Source organism: Bos mutus, chromosome 27 (genome assembly GCF_027580195.1).
Source record: "Bos mutus isolate GX-2022 chromosome 27, NWIPB_WYAK_1.1, whole genome shotgun sequence".
Lineage (NCBI taxonomy): Eukaryota > Metazoa > Chordata > Mammalia > Artiodactyla > Bovidae > Bos > Bos mutus.
The window spans coordinates 25,574,418-25,590,263 of NC_091643.1; the positions used below are offsets into that span (position 1 = coordinate 25,574,418).

At 44.2% G+C, this 15,846-nt stretch overlaps 1 protein-coding gene across 3 annotated transcripts in view; it reads right to left on the minus strand.

The window, feature by feature from the left end:
- MTMR7 (myotubularin related protein 7) overlaps positions 1–15,846 on the minus strand; it is a 129,248-nt gene that overhangs the window by 37,330 nt on the left and 76,072 nt on the right. For all 3 annotated transcript variants that reach the window (XM_070364132.1, XM_070364133.1, XM_070364131.1), the window contains exons 7-9: positions 13,003–13,135; positions 3,306–3,415; positions 1,506–1,631 (exon numbers count right to left, since the gene is read on the minus strand). In XM_070364132.1, coding sequence (XP_070220233.1) covers positions 1,506–1,631; positions 3,306–3,415; positions 13,003–13,135 — 369 coding nt within the window. The remainder of the gene's footprint in view (positions 1–1,505; positions 1,632–3,305; positions 3,416–13,002; positions 13,136–15,846) is intronic.

Sequence of the window (15,846 nt, forward strand, 5' to 3'; positions counted from 1 at the left end):
CAAAGCTGAAGGTCTTCAGTAGGAGAAATACACGGGAGTAGACATGGGAAAATGTACTGCCATCACCCAGAATGCTCTTGACAGCACTGTTCATATCGCTTCATGTACCATCTCATTCACGGGGGTGACGGGGAGGAGGTGTTACTATCATTTTACAGAGGGAGAAACAAGGAGGTAACTCATCCAAGATCACACTTAGAAAGTGGTCAATGCCACCTGGTAACTTAGCTCCAGAAACCATCACAGCCTATCAAGTCCAACTTTCAGTCAATACTCCATGCTGCCTAACAGTATATCAAATACCAACCTCTTTACAAGAGACTAAGGAATGTTTTCCAGTGATCTTTAATATACTTTAGAAGAATTCTAAAATGAGGAGGGTTTGGAGCATATTGAAAGTTTCAGCCCTGCTGTGGAGTCAGAGATGTAGCACAAGTTTATACTCTCAAATTGCCTGGAATTTAAAAAATAATAATATAGGATAATACCATCAATATTACCAATTCTGTAAAACAGCCAGAGCTCTTTTCTTCAAAAAAAAAAAAAAAATTGGTTTAAATTTTGCCTTGACAACCTATAAATTTAATGGGAGGGAATCAAAAAGAGCCAGTGGTGAAGGATGGGGTAAAGGAGACCGACCCCTCAGCAATAAAGACCCATTGCAGCCAAAAGTAAATAAAGTTTTAAATATCAGTCGAAAAAAATTTTTTAAAAGGCAGGAACCAGATAAGCTCCCAGACACCTACACAAATAATACAGATGCCTTGCAATCGAAGCAATGCATCAAGTTCTGGGATGCTGGGAGGGATTGGGGGCAGGAGGAGAAGGGGACGACAGAGGATGAGATGGCTGGATGGCATCGCTGACTTGATGGACGTGAGTCTCAGTGAACTCTGGGAGTTAGTGATGGACAGGGAGGCCTGGCGTGCTGCGATTCATGGGGTCGCAAAGAGTCGGACATGATTGAGCGACTGATCTGATCTGATCAAGTTCTGATGCATACCTAAAAAGTGCTAGATCTAGGAGAGAATGTACTCACAATTTCAGGAAAGAACCCCAAAACACTGACCACAATTGTGAAGGATTATTTGAAATACAAAAGCAGTAAGTGAAAACACTTTTTCCTATAGCTTTTTTCCTCCAAATATTTTTTCTGAAAAGTGTTTTCTGTTTTATAGTCCTGTGTTACCTCAGACTTGAAAATATATAGCAAACTTGAAACATATATAATACAAATGATGTAAGAAACTATTTTACAAACTGCTGAATGTATATATTTGCCCCCAAATTCACTTTTAATAGCATTGATTTGAATTGGCTCCCAAATTCCAGAAATTCATCTTATTCCAAGCTTATTTCACCTTTCCCCCTTTAATTAATCTTGCTGATCTTCTAACAGAAAAATAACATCGATGAGGAGGGAAGAAGAGTTGCTAACAGTTGCCAGAAGTCCATTCTGCCGAGGCACAGTGTGCACGGGACAGTGGCCAGGCAGCCGCACTCACCATGAAGCCCTTCAGAGTCCGGTAGTGAGGTTCCAGAAGGAGGCTGGCCACCGAGCACACCTGAGCGGTCCTGTCCCAGCCATCAGAGCAGTGCACAAGCACACTGGCCCCTTCCTCAGAAACTGCCTGAAAAGCAGCATCAGCAAAGATTCACAAAGGATGGCAATCAACAGCAAAAATGATCAGGATTAGGTTCAGTTTTGTACTCAAAGAATCAAAAAAAGATTTCCAGGCAAAAAAAGAAAAAATCAGTACCCAAACCTGTTCCTGCATTTATTGAGTATGCACATACCCATCTAGTTAGGGCGGAGCCAAGGAGCAGTTTGGGCTTGTCACCAAAGCATTACTTCCCTTCCCTACTATCCGGGAGCCAGGAGCCCAGCTTCTGAACTTCGTACAAGCAGGCTTCCTGTACAAATGTCTCCTAGCCTACCTTCTACCCCTCTGGGCCCCGCCCGGCTTCCACCTTAAGCCTTTCCAATTGAAATTCTGGAGCTGCTGCTGGCCACAATCATTCTCAAAAAGGAAAAGACAAAAATTATAAACTGAAACAGTGAAGTTAGAGATAAAAGCCAAGTAAAAGTGCCTGGCACTGAATAAATATTTGATAAATAATGTATTACCTAATAAAGGGGAGCATACCGTGGCATCAGAAAAGATATGCTTGTCTTCAGGTAATAAATCTGAGGGGGATTTATTTAAAAAAACACCACGAAACAAAACAATGCATTCAAAAATAGCTTGTATGAAAGTTACAGCAAAATCTTCCTCTGGCAGAACGGAATCTACCTACCAGGTTCAGGAACATGATGTTTGTTTATGCCATTACTGAAAAATGGGGAGCTGTTTGCTAAGATGGGAGCCTGGAGCCTGGGTCACTCTGGTGACTCACATAGAAAATGCTTTCCTCTGTTGTACAGCAGAAACTAACCCAACATTGTAAAGCAATTATATTCCAATTTTTAAAAAAAAACATTTGTTAATTTATTGTTAATAATCTCTATTCTTATCCTTAGAAGTATCTTTTAGGAAATACTATTTCTATGGTGGAAAACATTTATAGTGAAAGCTCAATAATTCCTCCCAGTTTACTTCAGTTTCTTTTTTATCCATTAAATGCAAAGTAAATTTATGCTTTTAAACTAATACAGTCCCAATTTTATAAAAATATTTATGTTTATCTTACCTATATACAGAAAGATGTGTACAATAATGTTCATCCATATTAATGAAGGTTTTTTTCCTAGGTGGTAGGCTTTGGGATAACTTTTTTTTGGGGGGAATAACTTAAACTTTCATCTTTGTAGGTTTTTTTAGTGCCTGAATTAGTCATAATGTTTCATTCATTCATTGTCCAATACTGATTTTTCTTTTTACAAAATGTAAAAGGACAAGAAGTAAGTAATTCTAACGTGAATGGTTATTTCCCTTTTTCTTTTCTCTACTTCCTAATTTCTGAAAGCAAACTGACTATTGTTCCTGCTCAAATGAAGATAAGAAAATTAAACATCATTAATAATTTTTTAAAAATTCTTTGCTCCACCCAGAACCAAGCATAATTGAAGACTACTTTCAGATTGCTCTGAAAGTATTTTGCCAGTTGATTGCCTTGATGATACACTATCAACTGAACATCATCCCATCTTTCATAAAATCCCATCTTCAAAGGGCAGATTTCATGGAGGTCTGCAAAGCCAGCTCCCCAAGCCAGGTATCATCCAGCTTAGGACGGGGGAGTTCATGTCTGGTATCACAGTGCACTGGCTGCTCTGCCCCAGTCTGTTCTCTGCGATCGCATACCTTTGCAATGAAGATTCCTGCATCCATGATGGCCTTAATGTGCCTCAACCAGCCAGAGTTCTCCAGTCCCCACAGAAAGTCACTCATGGAGGGAGATTTAAGTTCACACACTGCAAGATAAACTGTGTTACAGAAGCAAAATACAGGCAGTCTTTCACTGTACATGTGATCATATTTACAGGTAGTTTGTTAATGATTCCATTGTAGCCATTTTCTGGAAGAGTCAAGATAAAATGCCCAAGCTTGCTAAATGTCATTCTACTGAACCAGTTCCAAGTAAGCCTTCTCTGTGTTCTTTGTTCACAGGGGACATTGCATCTGTTTAGAAGTATTATATTTGTAAAGTTTAAACTCTAATATTCATAAAAATCATTGAACGTTGCCATAGTAAACATAAGAGATTTATTCTTCCAGCCAACATATTTAAAGTGAACCACCAAGGAGCACTTGAGTACCTGTGCTCTGGAGGAAAAGACATATAATGAACTCCAGCACCTTCCCAACTAGAAGTCTATCACCAAGAACTGTCCTAAAAGTCTTAAATGGAAATTATCAAACTCCTCCTGCTAGCAACACCCCCCCCCTCAAAGGGAGTAAAGGATATGAATTTAAGTATGAGACTTCTGAACACCTAGAGCTTCAAGTTAGGGGTTTTACCTTTGATTGAAAATGAAGATAATCCAGGATTCCAAAGATACCTGTGTTTTACAAAACTAAGGCAGGTGTGTAAACACCTCTATAATATCATCACAGGCAGTTTCCTCTCAAGAGCTGCTCTTTTAGTTAACATGAAGCATGAAAAAGCTTTAGGGCTCGGTGTTCTGACTACAACATAAATATGACATTCCAAAGTTCACAGGGTTCATACCTATAAAGCTCTTTTGAGGAATCCTATAAATTAATCAAGGAAAATTAAATAATGGGCATCAAGTTTATTTTCTTGGGCTTTGGTTTCTTATTTAAAATAGGCAAAGTGTACTAAATTATATCTAAGTGCCCTTCCAGCTTTAAACCAGATTTAAATTTGTGGTCTTTAAAAGCATTGTGCATTTGTAATACATATTAACTGTTAACAACCGTTTATCAGATGCTCTTCCCTCAAATATGCCAGATAACAGAACGTTTACTCATTTCCCGCAACATAAGAACCACACACAAAAAACACAAGTGTAACAGTTAAATTGAGTCACAGATGGCAGCGATGATGAAATAACACGAAGATTCCCAGCAAAAAAAACAAAAAACCCTTCATAAGAAAACAGTATTATTAATATCTTCAGCCAAGATTCTGAATTCTTCCTGCCAAAAGCCTGCCCTGAGCTAGACACCAAGCAGGAGAAATGGGCTTCACTCTGATTCAAGGCACTGTCCCTTTGTCTGACACCATGGTGCTGCCCCATCTCCACCAGCAGCAATTCAGGTTGTTCAAGTAAGATTAACCTGATTTGCAGTTTTCAAAAGTTTTTGCATACACGGCTCTCCAATGATTTTTAAAACTGTGTGCCCATTCATGCACCATGGAGCCTCCCAGGTGGCACTAGTGATAAAGAATCCACCTTCCAATGCAGTAGATGTAAAAGACACGGGTTCGATCCCTGGGTCAGGAAGATCCCCTGCAGGAAGGCATGGCAACCCACCCCAGTATTCTCGCATGGAGAATCCCATGGACAGAGGAGCCTGGCGGGCTACAGTCCATAGGGTCGCAGAGTCGGATAAGACTGAAGCGACTTAGCATGCACCCTCTCATGCACCGTGGAATAATGCACCACAATAAGCTTGAAGCTGTTTGCCTTTTGCAAGGTGGCAAAGGGGCAGTCGGTTAGGGGAGATGGGAAAGGAGGGCTGGCTCACACCTGGGCCGAGGAGCATCTCTAAGACAGGAGCACGTGCAGAAGTTGATACCATAAAACAATCCTGCCACGGCGCCCCTGAGAAAACCTTCCCCATGACCTTGGGGGATTATGTACGCAGCTTGAAGACAGGCACTGAAACTGCTGCAACTGAAAAATCTGTGCGGCCCTGGTGAGAAATTGAGTCAGGCGGGCAGGAAGCCCATCTGTCAGACCTGAGGATGCGGCCGGCGGCAGTACCGCGTGCGCCCTCCGCGTGGCGCACGGACATCCCCACACCCTCTGTGCTGCAGCCCCTCCCGCGGGCGCCTGCCGTTTGGTCCTTCTGTCCAGCCCTGGCCGTGACCCAGAGCGTTCAACTCCATCCTAAAATACACACATTCCACCACGTATTCTCAGGACCCACTGAGACCTTTAAATCTTCCACAGATAACGCTGACTGGCAAACGTTGGTTTGTTTCACTGAACCAGCTCGACTTTCTGAGTGTTTGAAAGCGCTCAAGACTAGCTGGCATCCGCCTTCATTTCAAAAAGTCCAGGGAACGGGAGGGATGTCCTGGTGTCCAAACTCTGAAGCTCAGTCCAAGAACAAATGATCCCTTGCGCGTTCTCTTCCCACCAGGTGTGGAAATGACAGTACGTTTAAAAATAAACATACCGGGCTTTCCAGCTAAGGGAGCGGCCTATGCCAACAGGCAAGAGGGGACCGGCCGGCTCAGAGAACAAGGCCCTGAAAGGCGCCCGGGAGAGGATGCCCAGGTCGCCTCCTCACCGAGCTCGCGGCCAGAGGGCCAGCTGCTGCTTCCCTCCACACTGAGGACGGCTCCCTGTTTAACATGTCTGCTTTTAGTTACATCTAAACGGGATGTTCAGTGAAACAGCCACGCCGGCTTTCATGCATTTTTTTTTTCACTGAGAGCGTGCTCGCCGTCAGATGCTGAGGGGTGCTTCTTGAAAGCATTCAGCCCGCAGGTGATTAATACACATGGTCAGATGGGGGTACACTCAAGACTCCAACAGTTAGCGCCTGAATTTTCACATGTGAAACTGGTGGGTTTGTTTGGATAAACTCAGGATAAGGCAGAAATACTGATCCATTCACCCTTGTTGCCAAACCCAAACCAATAATGACAAACCGTTTTGCTGAACAAAGTTCATTTCAGTTGACCTCAGAGGCAGGCATCGGCCCAGATCACAGAGAACTGTGGCTTACTAACAGGGAGTTTAATGTCCAGGTCTAGTGACATTGGTCTTATACAGAACAGCGTAACTATACATACCCCACAAGCATAAAAACAACATGTAAAAAGAAAAGACAGATTATTAGGGCACCTGAGGAAACAGGAAATTTATTTGGGATAAAATTAACCTCTGGTGATCTTCCTTTGCCATTTCCTACATGAAGCTCATTTCTTTCTCCAGAGCAGCTGGGTGGGGACCAGCCCTGTAGAACGGTCTTTCTTGTCTCTAAGATCTAAAACTGAAAAGTAAATGGGCCGCCTCAATTCGGGACTCAGCTGCAGGTGGGGCTTAAGGAATGACAAAGACTAAATAGGAAATGTAAGGCAGATGGAAATAGAGAAGTCTAGTTTGGAAAAAGGAAGGGCCCTGAGAGCAGGGAAGATGGGTAGATATAAGATATTAGTGACAGATGCTGGAGAGATGGCCACGAATCACTTAAGATTAAGATGTTGGCAGCAAATAACAGAAGTGGTGAAAAAAGCAGCATGTGTAGCTGGGGACATAACGAGTGGAGAATCTTTCCATAAAGCTGCCAGGACCAACATGCTCACTGAGTCTGAAACCACATTGTCACTGGCAAGCAGAGACTGAATTGCCTAATCTCAATCACAGCCTTATGGAAAAACTGCTCGCCTACTCCCTAATATGAATCATGTCTATCTTTAGTTTTATGGGAGACACTTTCTTCTCCAAGTGTTCCTTTTGTAAATGTTTTAGTTATCAAACTAGCTGTCAAGATGAACAAAACAGAAATGATAATTCCTAAGGTGAAAATGTTTAATCTGAATTGTCCCAGGGAACATCAAGGTAACGCATAATTAGGATTAAAAATAGTCATTCTCTCATTAAATCTGTTTTCTCTTGTCCTTTCCTTTGCTAAAGTCACCCAGAGGCAAAGTCTTTGGCTTTGACATCCAATTAAAACATCCCACCATATGACTCACCCAAGGATAGCTCTCAGGGAGATCACTTGTAAGCAAGCATTATCTTCTCTTCCCACCATAACTTTTGCCCTACATCAAAAGTCACTTTGTATTACTAAAGGAAACATTTTTTGTCTGCAATACCCAGCATAAAGAAGACTCTCAGTAACTGCTGTACAGATGAGTGTCTGAGATAATGACGTAGCTCCTAGTGATGAAGTATTTACCATAAACAGGTACTGTGCTGGGTTCTTCTACATCCATTGTCCACCATACAGGGTGTGTTCGCTCCCAATTTTCAGACTGGCAAGTGTGGCTTATAGAGGTTTACTAAGTCATCCCCGGTCACTCAGCCAGGGAATCCCTGAGCAGGAATCCTGGTCACAATGCACACCCCCCCCAAAGGGTCGTGTTCTTTCCTCTCTGCCTCGGTGCTTGTGGTCTTACTGTCTAAACCAGGCACCACCATCCAGCGCTCTCACGGCCACATTATACATCCTCTTACAACACAGAGAGCAAAGGTCACACTCTTTTGACGGATTTCTTTCTGCCAAATAACCATGAGTTGATAACCAGTGGAGCCTGACGCAGAGCCCGGTTGCTCTAACAGAACACTTTCTGCAAACCTCAGTGGGCAAGTCCGAGGGACAATGACCAGGTTTTTCATCCACGTCTTACTGGCTGCTTCTCATCTAATCGGTTAGTAATCTCAGGAGGTTAATACTGGGGGAAAGTCAGAAGATAGAGAACTGAAAAAATGATCAACCATTATAGTTTTTTATTAGCTCGTATATGGTAGAACTTCATAGCATAAACTTGTAGGCAATACTACAGAAAATACTTAAATATGAAAAATTTGAGTATGAAAGTTTGAACTCTACCATGTCTTCCAGGATGAATTAGCCATCATCTCATAAAGTAAGGTGGTGAGGGGAAAAAGTATCAGATGAAAAGGACAGTGGGCTGAGAGCTGCACCGTTAATCCTGAGCAGAGAAATATTTCATGGGAACCTTGGAGCCAGGTGTGTTGGGGGATTGCTCCCTTCTAGATTTCAGTGCCCCCGAGACCCCCTGGTGGGGCCACCAGAGCAGGGGTCATGAGCCCACAGTACCCCCTGCAGCGGTGCCTCCTGGGACGCACTCCAAGTTCCCTGCTTTCAATAGTCCCTTCATTCCCAACAAAGGTTCCGAATAATCGGGCTTCACAGAGAAGCACAGATCAGATGTCTCTGGGGCCAGCTGATTTCACCACAAAACTCTCCGTCGTCACTGCCCCCAATTCCAGAGCAAATGACAAAAGCGGTTACCACTTGGGGCCTGCTATAAAGATCCCGCTTGTTTCCAGTGACTCTTACAAACAGCCCTTCACTGTAGTCCTGTCCCGACTGCTGACTGGGCACCGGGCCTCTGTCCCCATGCTCTGACCCCGCGCCCATCTGATCGCTGTCAGGCTGAGGCTTGTATCTCTATCAAACAACTTTGCTGAGAAAACACCCGCCCGGCCCGGCATGTGGTTTATTAAATTATGTTTGATGAACTTGTGCTCAGTGGACACCAACCATACCACAAGGGCATGTGCTTCTCTGCCTCTGAAATTCTGCTTACTTCACATCTCTTGAATAAAGGAATTAAGAAAAGCCACCCATAAGGAAGCAGTACATGTATGCTAAGTCACTTCAGTCGTGTCCCACTCTTTGCAACCTCATAGACTATAGCCTCCCAGGTTCCTCTGTTCATGGGGATTCTCCAGGCAAGAATACTGCAAGTGGGTTGCCATTTCCTTCTCCAATTTAAATTTAAATATGTAAATAAATTTAACTTTTTGATTTTTAATTTTAAAACTATAATTCAAGATGGTGTTTTGAGGTTTTAACTTACATTTCTTTACTTCCAGGATGAATTAGCCATCATGTCATAAAGTAAGGAGGTGAGGGGGGAAAAAGTATCAGATGAAAAGGACAGTGGGGCTGAGACCTGCAACATTAACTCTGGGCAGAGAGAAATATTTCACGGGAACCTTGGAGCCAGGTGTGTTCTGTGAAAAAGCACTTTCCATATATAATGGAATACTACTCAGCCATTAAAAAGAATGAAATCATGCCATTTGCAGCAACACGGATGGATCCATAGAGTGTCATACTGAGTGAAGTAAGGAAAGGCTCTGTGAAAAGCACTTCATATTTAACTCAGTTACAATTGCTACATAACTGAAAGGGTTTTTTCACTGGGAGGTGGGAATGCCACAAAATAGTTTCGGGTAAGAACTTAGAAACCAACGTTAACATTCAAGGGCTTCCCTGGTGACTCAGTGGTAGAGAATCTGCCTGCCAGTGTAGGGGACAGAGGTTCAATCCCTGATCCGGGAGGCTCCCACATGCTGTGGAGCAATGGAGCCCGTGCACTGCAACTGAGGAGCCTGTGCGCCAGGGCCCGGGAACTGCGACCACCGAAGCCTGCGTGTCCCAGGGCCTGTGCTCCGCAGCAAGAGAAGCCACCACAGTGAGACTAGAGGGCAGCCTCCGCTCTCTGAAACTAGAGAAAAGCCCTCACAGCAGCAAAGACCCAGTGCAGCCAAATACATAGATAAACTTATTTTGAAAGGAAGTTAACATTCAATCAATGAGCTCTATAAAAGGACCCACATCAGACATGAACTTGGTCCTGGAGTTCAGTTTCTGATGAAATCTCCTGCCGCTCTTGCTCACAGACAGGGCTATATAGGGGCAGAATGCAAAACAACGTTTCATTTCTGTTATTCAGAATCTATTCTGGTAATATCAATAACCCTGAGAAGAAGATAATAATCATCAAGGAAACGCATTCTTCCCCTTCCTACCAAGTGAGCAGCAGTACAAATCTCGCAGTCTCTTTGATGTCACGACAACTATTGGAAGGAGAAAAAGCCTCAAACGGTGGGTCTGATTGCATCACTTCATCAGCTGAAGCCTCCACGAGTGGTTTATAATTTACTTGGTGAAAACAGATAGCTGGACATTGGTCAAGTCCCCTGAAAGGTATCCAAAGAGCTGTCCTCCCTTACAGGGCCGACACAGAGCCGGGAAAGTGGTGCAGAAGAACCATGGTCCCCTGAGGAACACAGGCCGCCCTCCCTCTGGAGCTCCATCAGTTTGCTGGGCCTCGAGAAACAGCAAGTCAGACCACAGGTCTGAGGGCAGGAGACAAGGTTCCTCGTCCGAAACCAAGTAAATGCTCCTTTTAAAACAAAAGCCAGACTGCCATGTGACAAGCACTCTCAGGAGTCGCCTTATGCATATAAGAAAATGAGTGCGTGCTAAGTCATTTCAGTTGTGTCTGACTCTGCAACCCCACAACTCTTCATGTCTCCTGCTTTGGCAGGCGGGTTCTTTACCACTAGCACCACCTGGGGAGCCCTGAAGAAGATATATTTTTTCTTTTTGAGAATATATAGCAGAAAATATATATTCTCAAAAGTCAGCTTATGAAATTACTAAAAAGCACACATTTTTAAAGATTCTGATCATGAACACTCTTCATATTAAAATCAGACTACTCTATCAATAACAGTACCAAGCTGGTCCAGTTTGCCAACTTCTAAAAAGCACAGCATATAGCAGGGACAGGCATACCATCCACAATAATCTCCAGAAGGTGATGAATCTCAAAGCCCAGAGCATGCTCCGGTCACCTGCTGCTGTTATTTAGACGCTAAGTCATGTCTGACTCTTTGTGACCCATGGACTGTAGCCCACCAGGCTCCTCTGTCCATGGGATTCTCCAGGCAAGAAGACTGGAGTGGGTTGCCATGCCCTCCTCCAGGGGATCTCTCTGATCCAGGGATCAAACCCACATCTCCTGCACTGCAGGTGGTTCTTCACCATCTAAAGCACCAGGGAAGCCCTCCTGTCACCTGAGACCACAACAAAGTCCACGTGGAGGAGAGATGGAGATGGCTCTACAGCCGTGATTATTCTACAGATGCAAAGTCAAAGTGACTCAGTCGTGTCCGACTATTTGTGACCCCATGGACTACACAGTCAATGGAATTCTCCAGGCTAGAGTACTGGAGTGGGTAGCTATTCCCTTCTCCAGGGGATCTTCCCAACCCAGGGATTGAACCCAGGTCCCCTGAATTGCAGGCAGATTCTTTACCAGCTGAGCCACCAGGGAAGCCCCGCTTTTTAATGATGCAAAAAGAGGGTTTTTTTCCTAACCATTCAAAGGTTCCATTTTAAACTATTTGCAACCAGGGGCATCAAACTGTGGACTCACAGAACCATCAGGGCTGATGGGTCCACAGAAATTATTAGTTCAATAGTTTCATTTTACAGCAGGTAACAGAGCCTCATGCATTTAAAGTTTCATAATGACCGAAATGATCCCAGGATCTCAGGAAGGACAATGGAAATCAGGCTTGTCTGTGCCACTCAAGTTCCTCCAACCCCACCTCTAGGTTCTCACTACATCCTGCTCTCATTACGCAGAGAAATTAAGCAGAGAACTGAGAGCAGATGGGTATTCTGAGAAAAAGGTAATTCAGCATTTCCTTTGTCCCTTTTCACTCCAGGCCCCATATTTCCCTTCAGAGAGGACCGCCCACCCCTTTCCCTCACAGGCAGGCCACCTCCCCAGGGCATCACCCCCTAGACATGGGAGCAGCACAGAATTTACAGCCTCTCCTGATCCCCAGGCGGGCTTCTCAGGTGGCTCAGTGGTGAGGAACCCACCTGGAATGCAGGAGGCACAGGAGATGTGGGCTTGATCCCCAGGTTGGGAAGATCCCCTGGAAGAGAGCATGGCAACCCACTCCAGTATTCTTGCCTGGAGAATCCCATGGACAGAGGAGCCTGGCGGGCTACAGTCCAGGGGATTGCCAAGAGATGGACAAAAGGACTAAGCACGCATGCACACTGGTCCCCAGGCACAAAGCTCTGGGTTCTGCACCCTCCTCTTTCTCTTCAGTTCCCACAAGAGCTAGAAGTGGTGGACATGGCAACAGACTCCTCCTTGGGCCTTGACACTCACAAGGGCATAACCAGTCAACGAGGATGATTTTGCTTGAAATACATGATTTCTGGCAATTAGTTTATGGCTGGGGTGGCCACACGAATAACTGTTCTGTGTCACACAGCCCAGCTCTGTGACTTCCTCTCCCCATGAGCCTGGAAGCCTGTGTGCACGTGTCTTCTGGTGCTCGTTGCTGGGGCAGGGGCAGGTGGAGGGGTTCTGCGGCAGCAGCTGCTGCTGCTGGAAAGAAGGACCACTACCCCCAACGTCCTTCCAATGGCTGCTCAAGTGCTGGGATTCAGTTTATGAAACTCATGTCCATGCACGAACAGTTGACAATTGCTCTCAAGGCAGGATTGCTTTATCTCCACATGGTCTTGAATGTGGGCCAAACTAGTACGAGGGAGACAGAAAATATATCCCTGTGCACTCTTCTCTTCAGTATACCACGGGAGAGAGGCTCACAGCTAATGACCACGTGACAGAACCACTCCACCATAACACCAAAAAGAAGAGAATGGCTGTTAAATGTGTAAAGAGTCCCTGAATTTTTAAATTATTCCCAACTGATCCCACCCCGGCGAACAACGTCATAGTAAAGCACAATTTTCATATCAAGAGACTCTCTTATTCCACTTTGGCATCAAAACATTTAACTGCATTTTTTTCAGTGCTGTGCATAAGGAAATGGTTTACCTTCCAGCATTTTCTGCAGACTGTTCCTCATGACATGGATGTTCTCTATCCCGATAAACTGAAACTTGATATTGGAATAATTGTCTTCGTTCTCATAGCCTTTCCCTGCAGCACGATTTGCCATCGCATTAAGCTGCAGTGGGCAGCAAAATAGAACAGTCACCAAGGATATTCATGGAACAATCACAACATGTCACGGCTAACCATAAGAACATTCAACACGGCATGCAGAAACATGCGTTCGATCCCAGGACCACTGTGCTGGGCTGGGTGTCTACGGACACCTGGGCTGAGCCTACATTGAACAACATCTGTTTGTCGATGTGGGAACATTTTCTGAGCTGGGAAGCATCCTAGAGATAAGCCCATCTGGAGATGCCTTCTGCGGCTCCCAGGGTGGGATTCCGTAAAGCCAAGCTGTCCTGATTTAACACCAAACGTGACAGCCTTGGCTGGCAGAAGAATACTGGCAGATCCAGTTGGCAACATAGAGCTCTTGAGTGAAATGATTAGATCTTCTACTATTAGAATGCCAAGAAACACATCAGTGTAGAGGAAGGGTGACGTCATTCTAATTTGCTTAGGGGAATCTCGCAGATACCCAATTCAACCTTAAGGGGGAGAGAGGACCAGTGGGTGCTACATCTCCAGAGACACTTCCTCCAGCCACCCTATTTCAATCTCCAGAGAGGGCTTTCTAAAATCACATTCATTACCACAACTGCATACATAAGAAGTGGCAGCTCTTAGTGCAAACAGGGTTCAACGGTAATGGACTTTGAAGAAATTCATGATGTAAACTTACGCCATACTCCTGTGTAACTAAGGTCAAGAAGGGGACAAGTCCTGCCTTAGCTGAGAAACACACAGATTTCTAGAATGAATGCATTATTGCTAACACTCCATTCTTGCCAGTCAATTAAGTGGGCCATCACATCCTAGACATCTATATTCGCTGACCGTTCTCTCCCTCTGCCCACAAACGGCAGGAGGGCTAAAGCCCAGGCAGAGAACTTGCCACCAGAAAAGTATCAGTTTTTGGGCCACAATGCAGTATTGGGAGGATATTAATACTTTACAAAAATCAAAGTTTATAAAGCAAAGTTAAGTTAAAAACATAGATAATCTTTGACCCAGATCTCCTATTTGTGAGACTCTGACACTATTTAAAATACCAGCACACAAAGATGGATATCCAAAAGTGTTTGCAACCTTTTAAAAAAAAATAATTGATATTAAAAAAACTGAAAGCCTATGAGTATCTCCATAGGGCGATGACTAGACGAATTATGATATACTCAGACCCTGGACTACTAATAGGATCAAGGGATACAGAGATAATGATAGAGACAGAAATAGAGACGTATGGGCATCTCAGGTGGCAGCGTTAAAGAATCCGCCTCCCGATGCAGGAGACACAAGAGACTCGGTCAGGTTCAATCCCTGGGTTTGAAGATCCCCTGGAGGAGGAAATGATAATCCACTCCAGTATTCTTGGCTGCAGAATCCCATGGACAGAGGAACCTGGCGGGCTACAGTCCATGGGGTCGCAAGGAGTCAGACTGACTGAACAGGCACACGTGGAAATGTACAGGTATTGGGGGGAGGGAGAGGAGAGAGAGAAAAGAGGGGAGCTGAAGGAGGGAAGACTGGGAGTGTCACATGACACGTGAAGTGAGAAAAGCAAGCTCCAGAATAACGTCCATATAAGTATCCCACTTTTCGTAAAAGGAACCGAGCTACAGACGTGCGGTTATGTTTATGCGTGCTGAATCAGCAGGATACAGATGAACAGAAAACGATGCTGATTTAGCAGCTGTCACAGGAGAAAGACGTGTCACGTGGCTGGGGCGCCCATCAATACCGCTCTGTACGCTCCTCTGGTCTTTGTTACAAACCAGACATACTAAGTTTATAAATTAAATAACAGAAGCAAAATGTATGAGAAATGAAAAATAAAACAGCAGAGGCAGGTCCCTGCCACCAGGGGCTCGGGCTGGCAGACTCCTCGCTTTGCTCTCTGTGAGTTGGCTCACGTGACATCGGCTGGGGCACAACTCCCCTGGCCACGTTGTCTCCAGTTTACAAAAAGAGCATCCCTTTTCCCCCAGGCATGCTGTGAGAATAAAGGGTTTAGTCTTAATTAAGAAAAAAAAATATTAAAGTAATATTATTTTAAAGATAACTTATATTCGTGCCTTAAATGTTTTTTAATTTTTTTAATTGAAGGATAATTGCTTTATAGAATTTTGTGGGTTTCTGTCATACATCAACATATTAGGATATTTTAAAATATCTTAAGGGGAAAACTTTTCTAAAATTACCTAAAGACATTTTGCTTTTGAAATTGTGCTATTATACATGGACTGCAAGGAGATCAAACCAGTCAGTCCTGAAGGAAATCAGTCTGAATAGTCATTGGAAGGACTGATGCTGAGGCTGAAGCTCCAGCACTTTGGCTACCTGATGTGAAGAGCTGACTCATTAGAAAAGAGCCTGATGCTGGGAAAGGTTTAAGACAGGAGGAGAAGGGGATGACAGAGGTCGAGATGGTTGGATGGCATCACCAACTCAGTGGACATGAGTTTGAACAAGCTCCGGGAAATGGTGAAGGAGAAGAAAGCCTGACAGTCCATGGGGTCGCAAAGAGTCAGACATGACTGGGTGACTGAACAATTATAAAAATATCACTGCTTTGTATAATTATTTTCCCAAGTTGCTGGCTTATTCTTTACCACAAGCTTCATAAATAAAGCGGTTAATAGGACACGAGGCAGTATGACATAGCATATATAGTAGCATATCCTACTGTGCTACGTGAACCTTATGTTTATTTCTGCACCT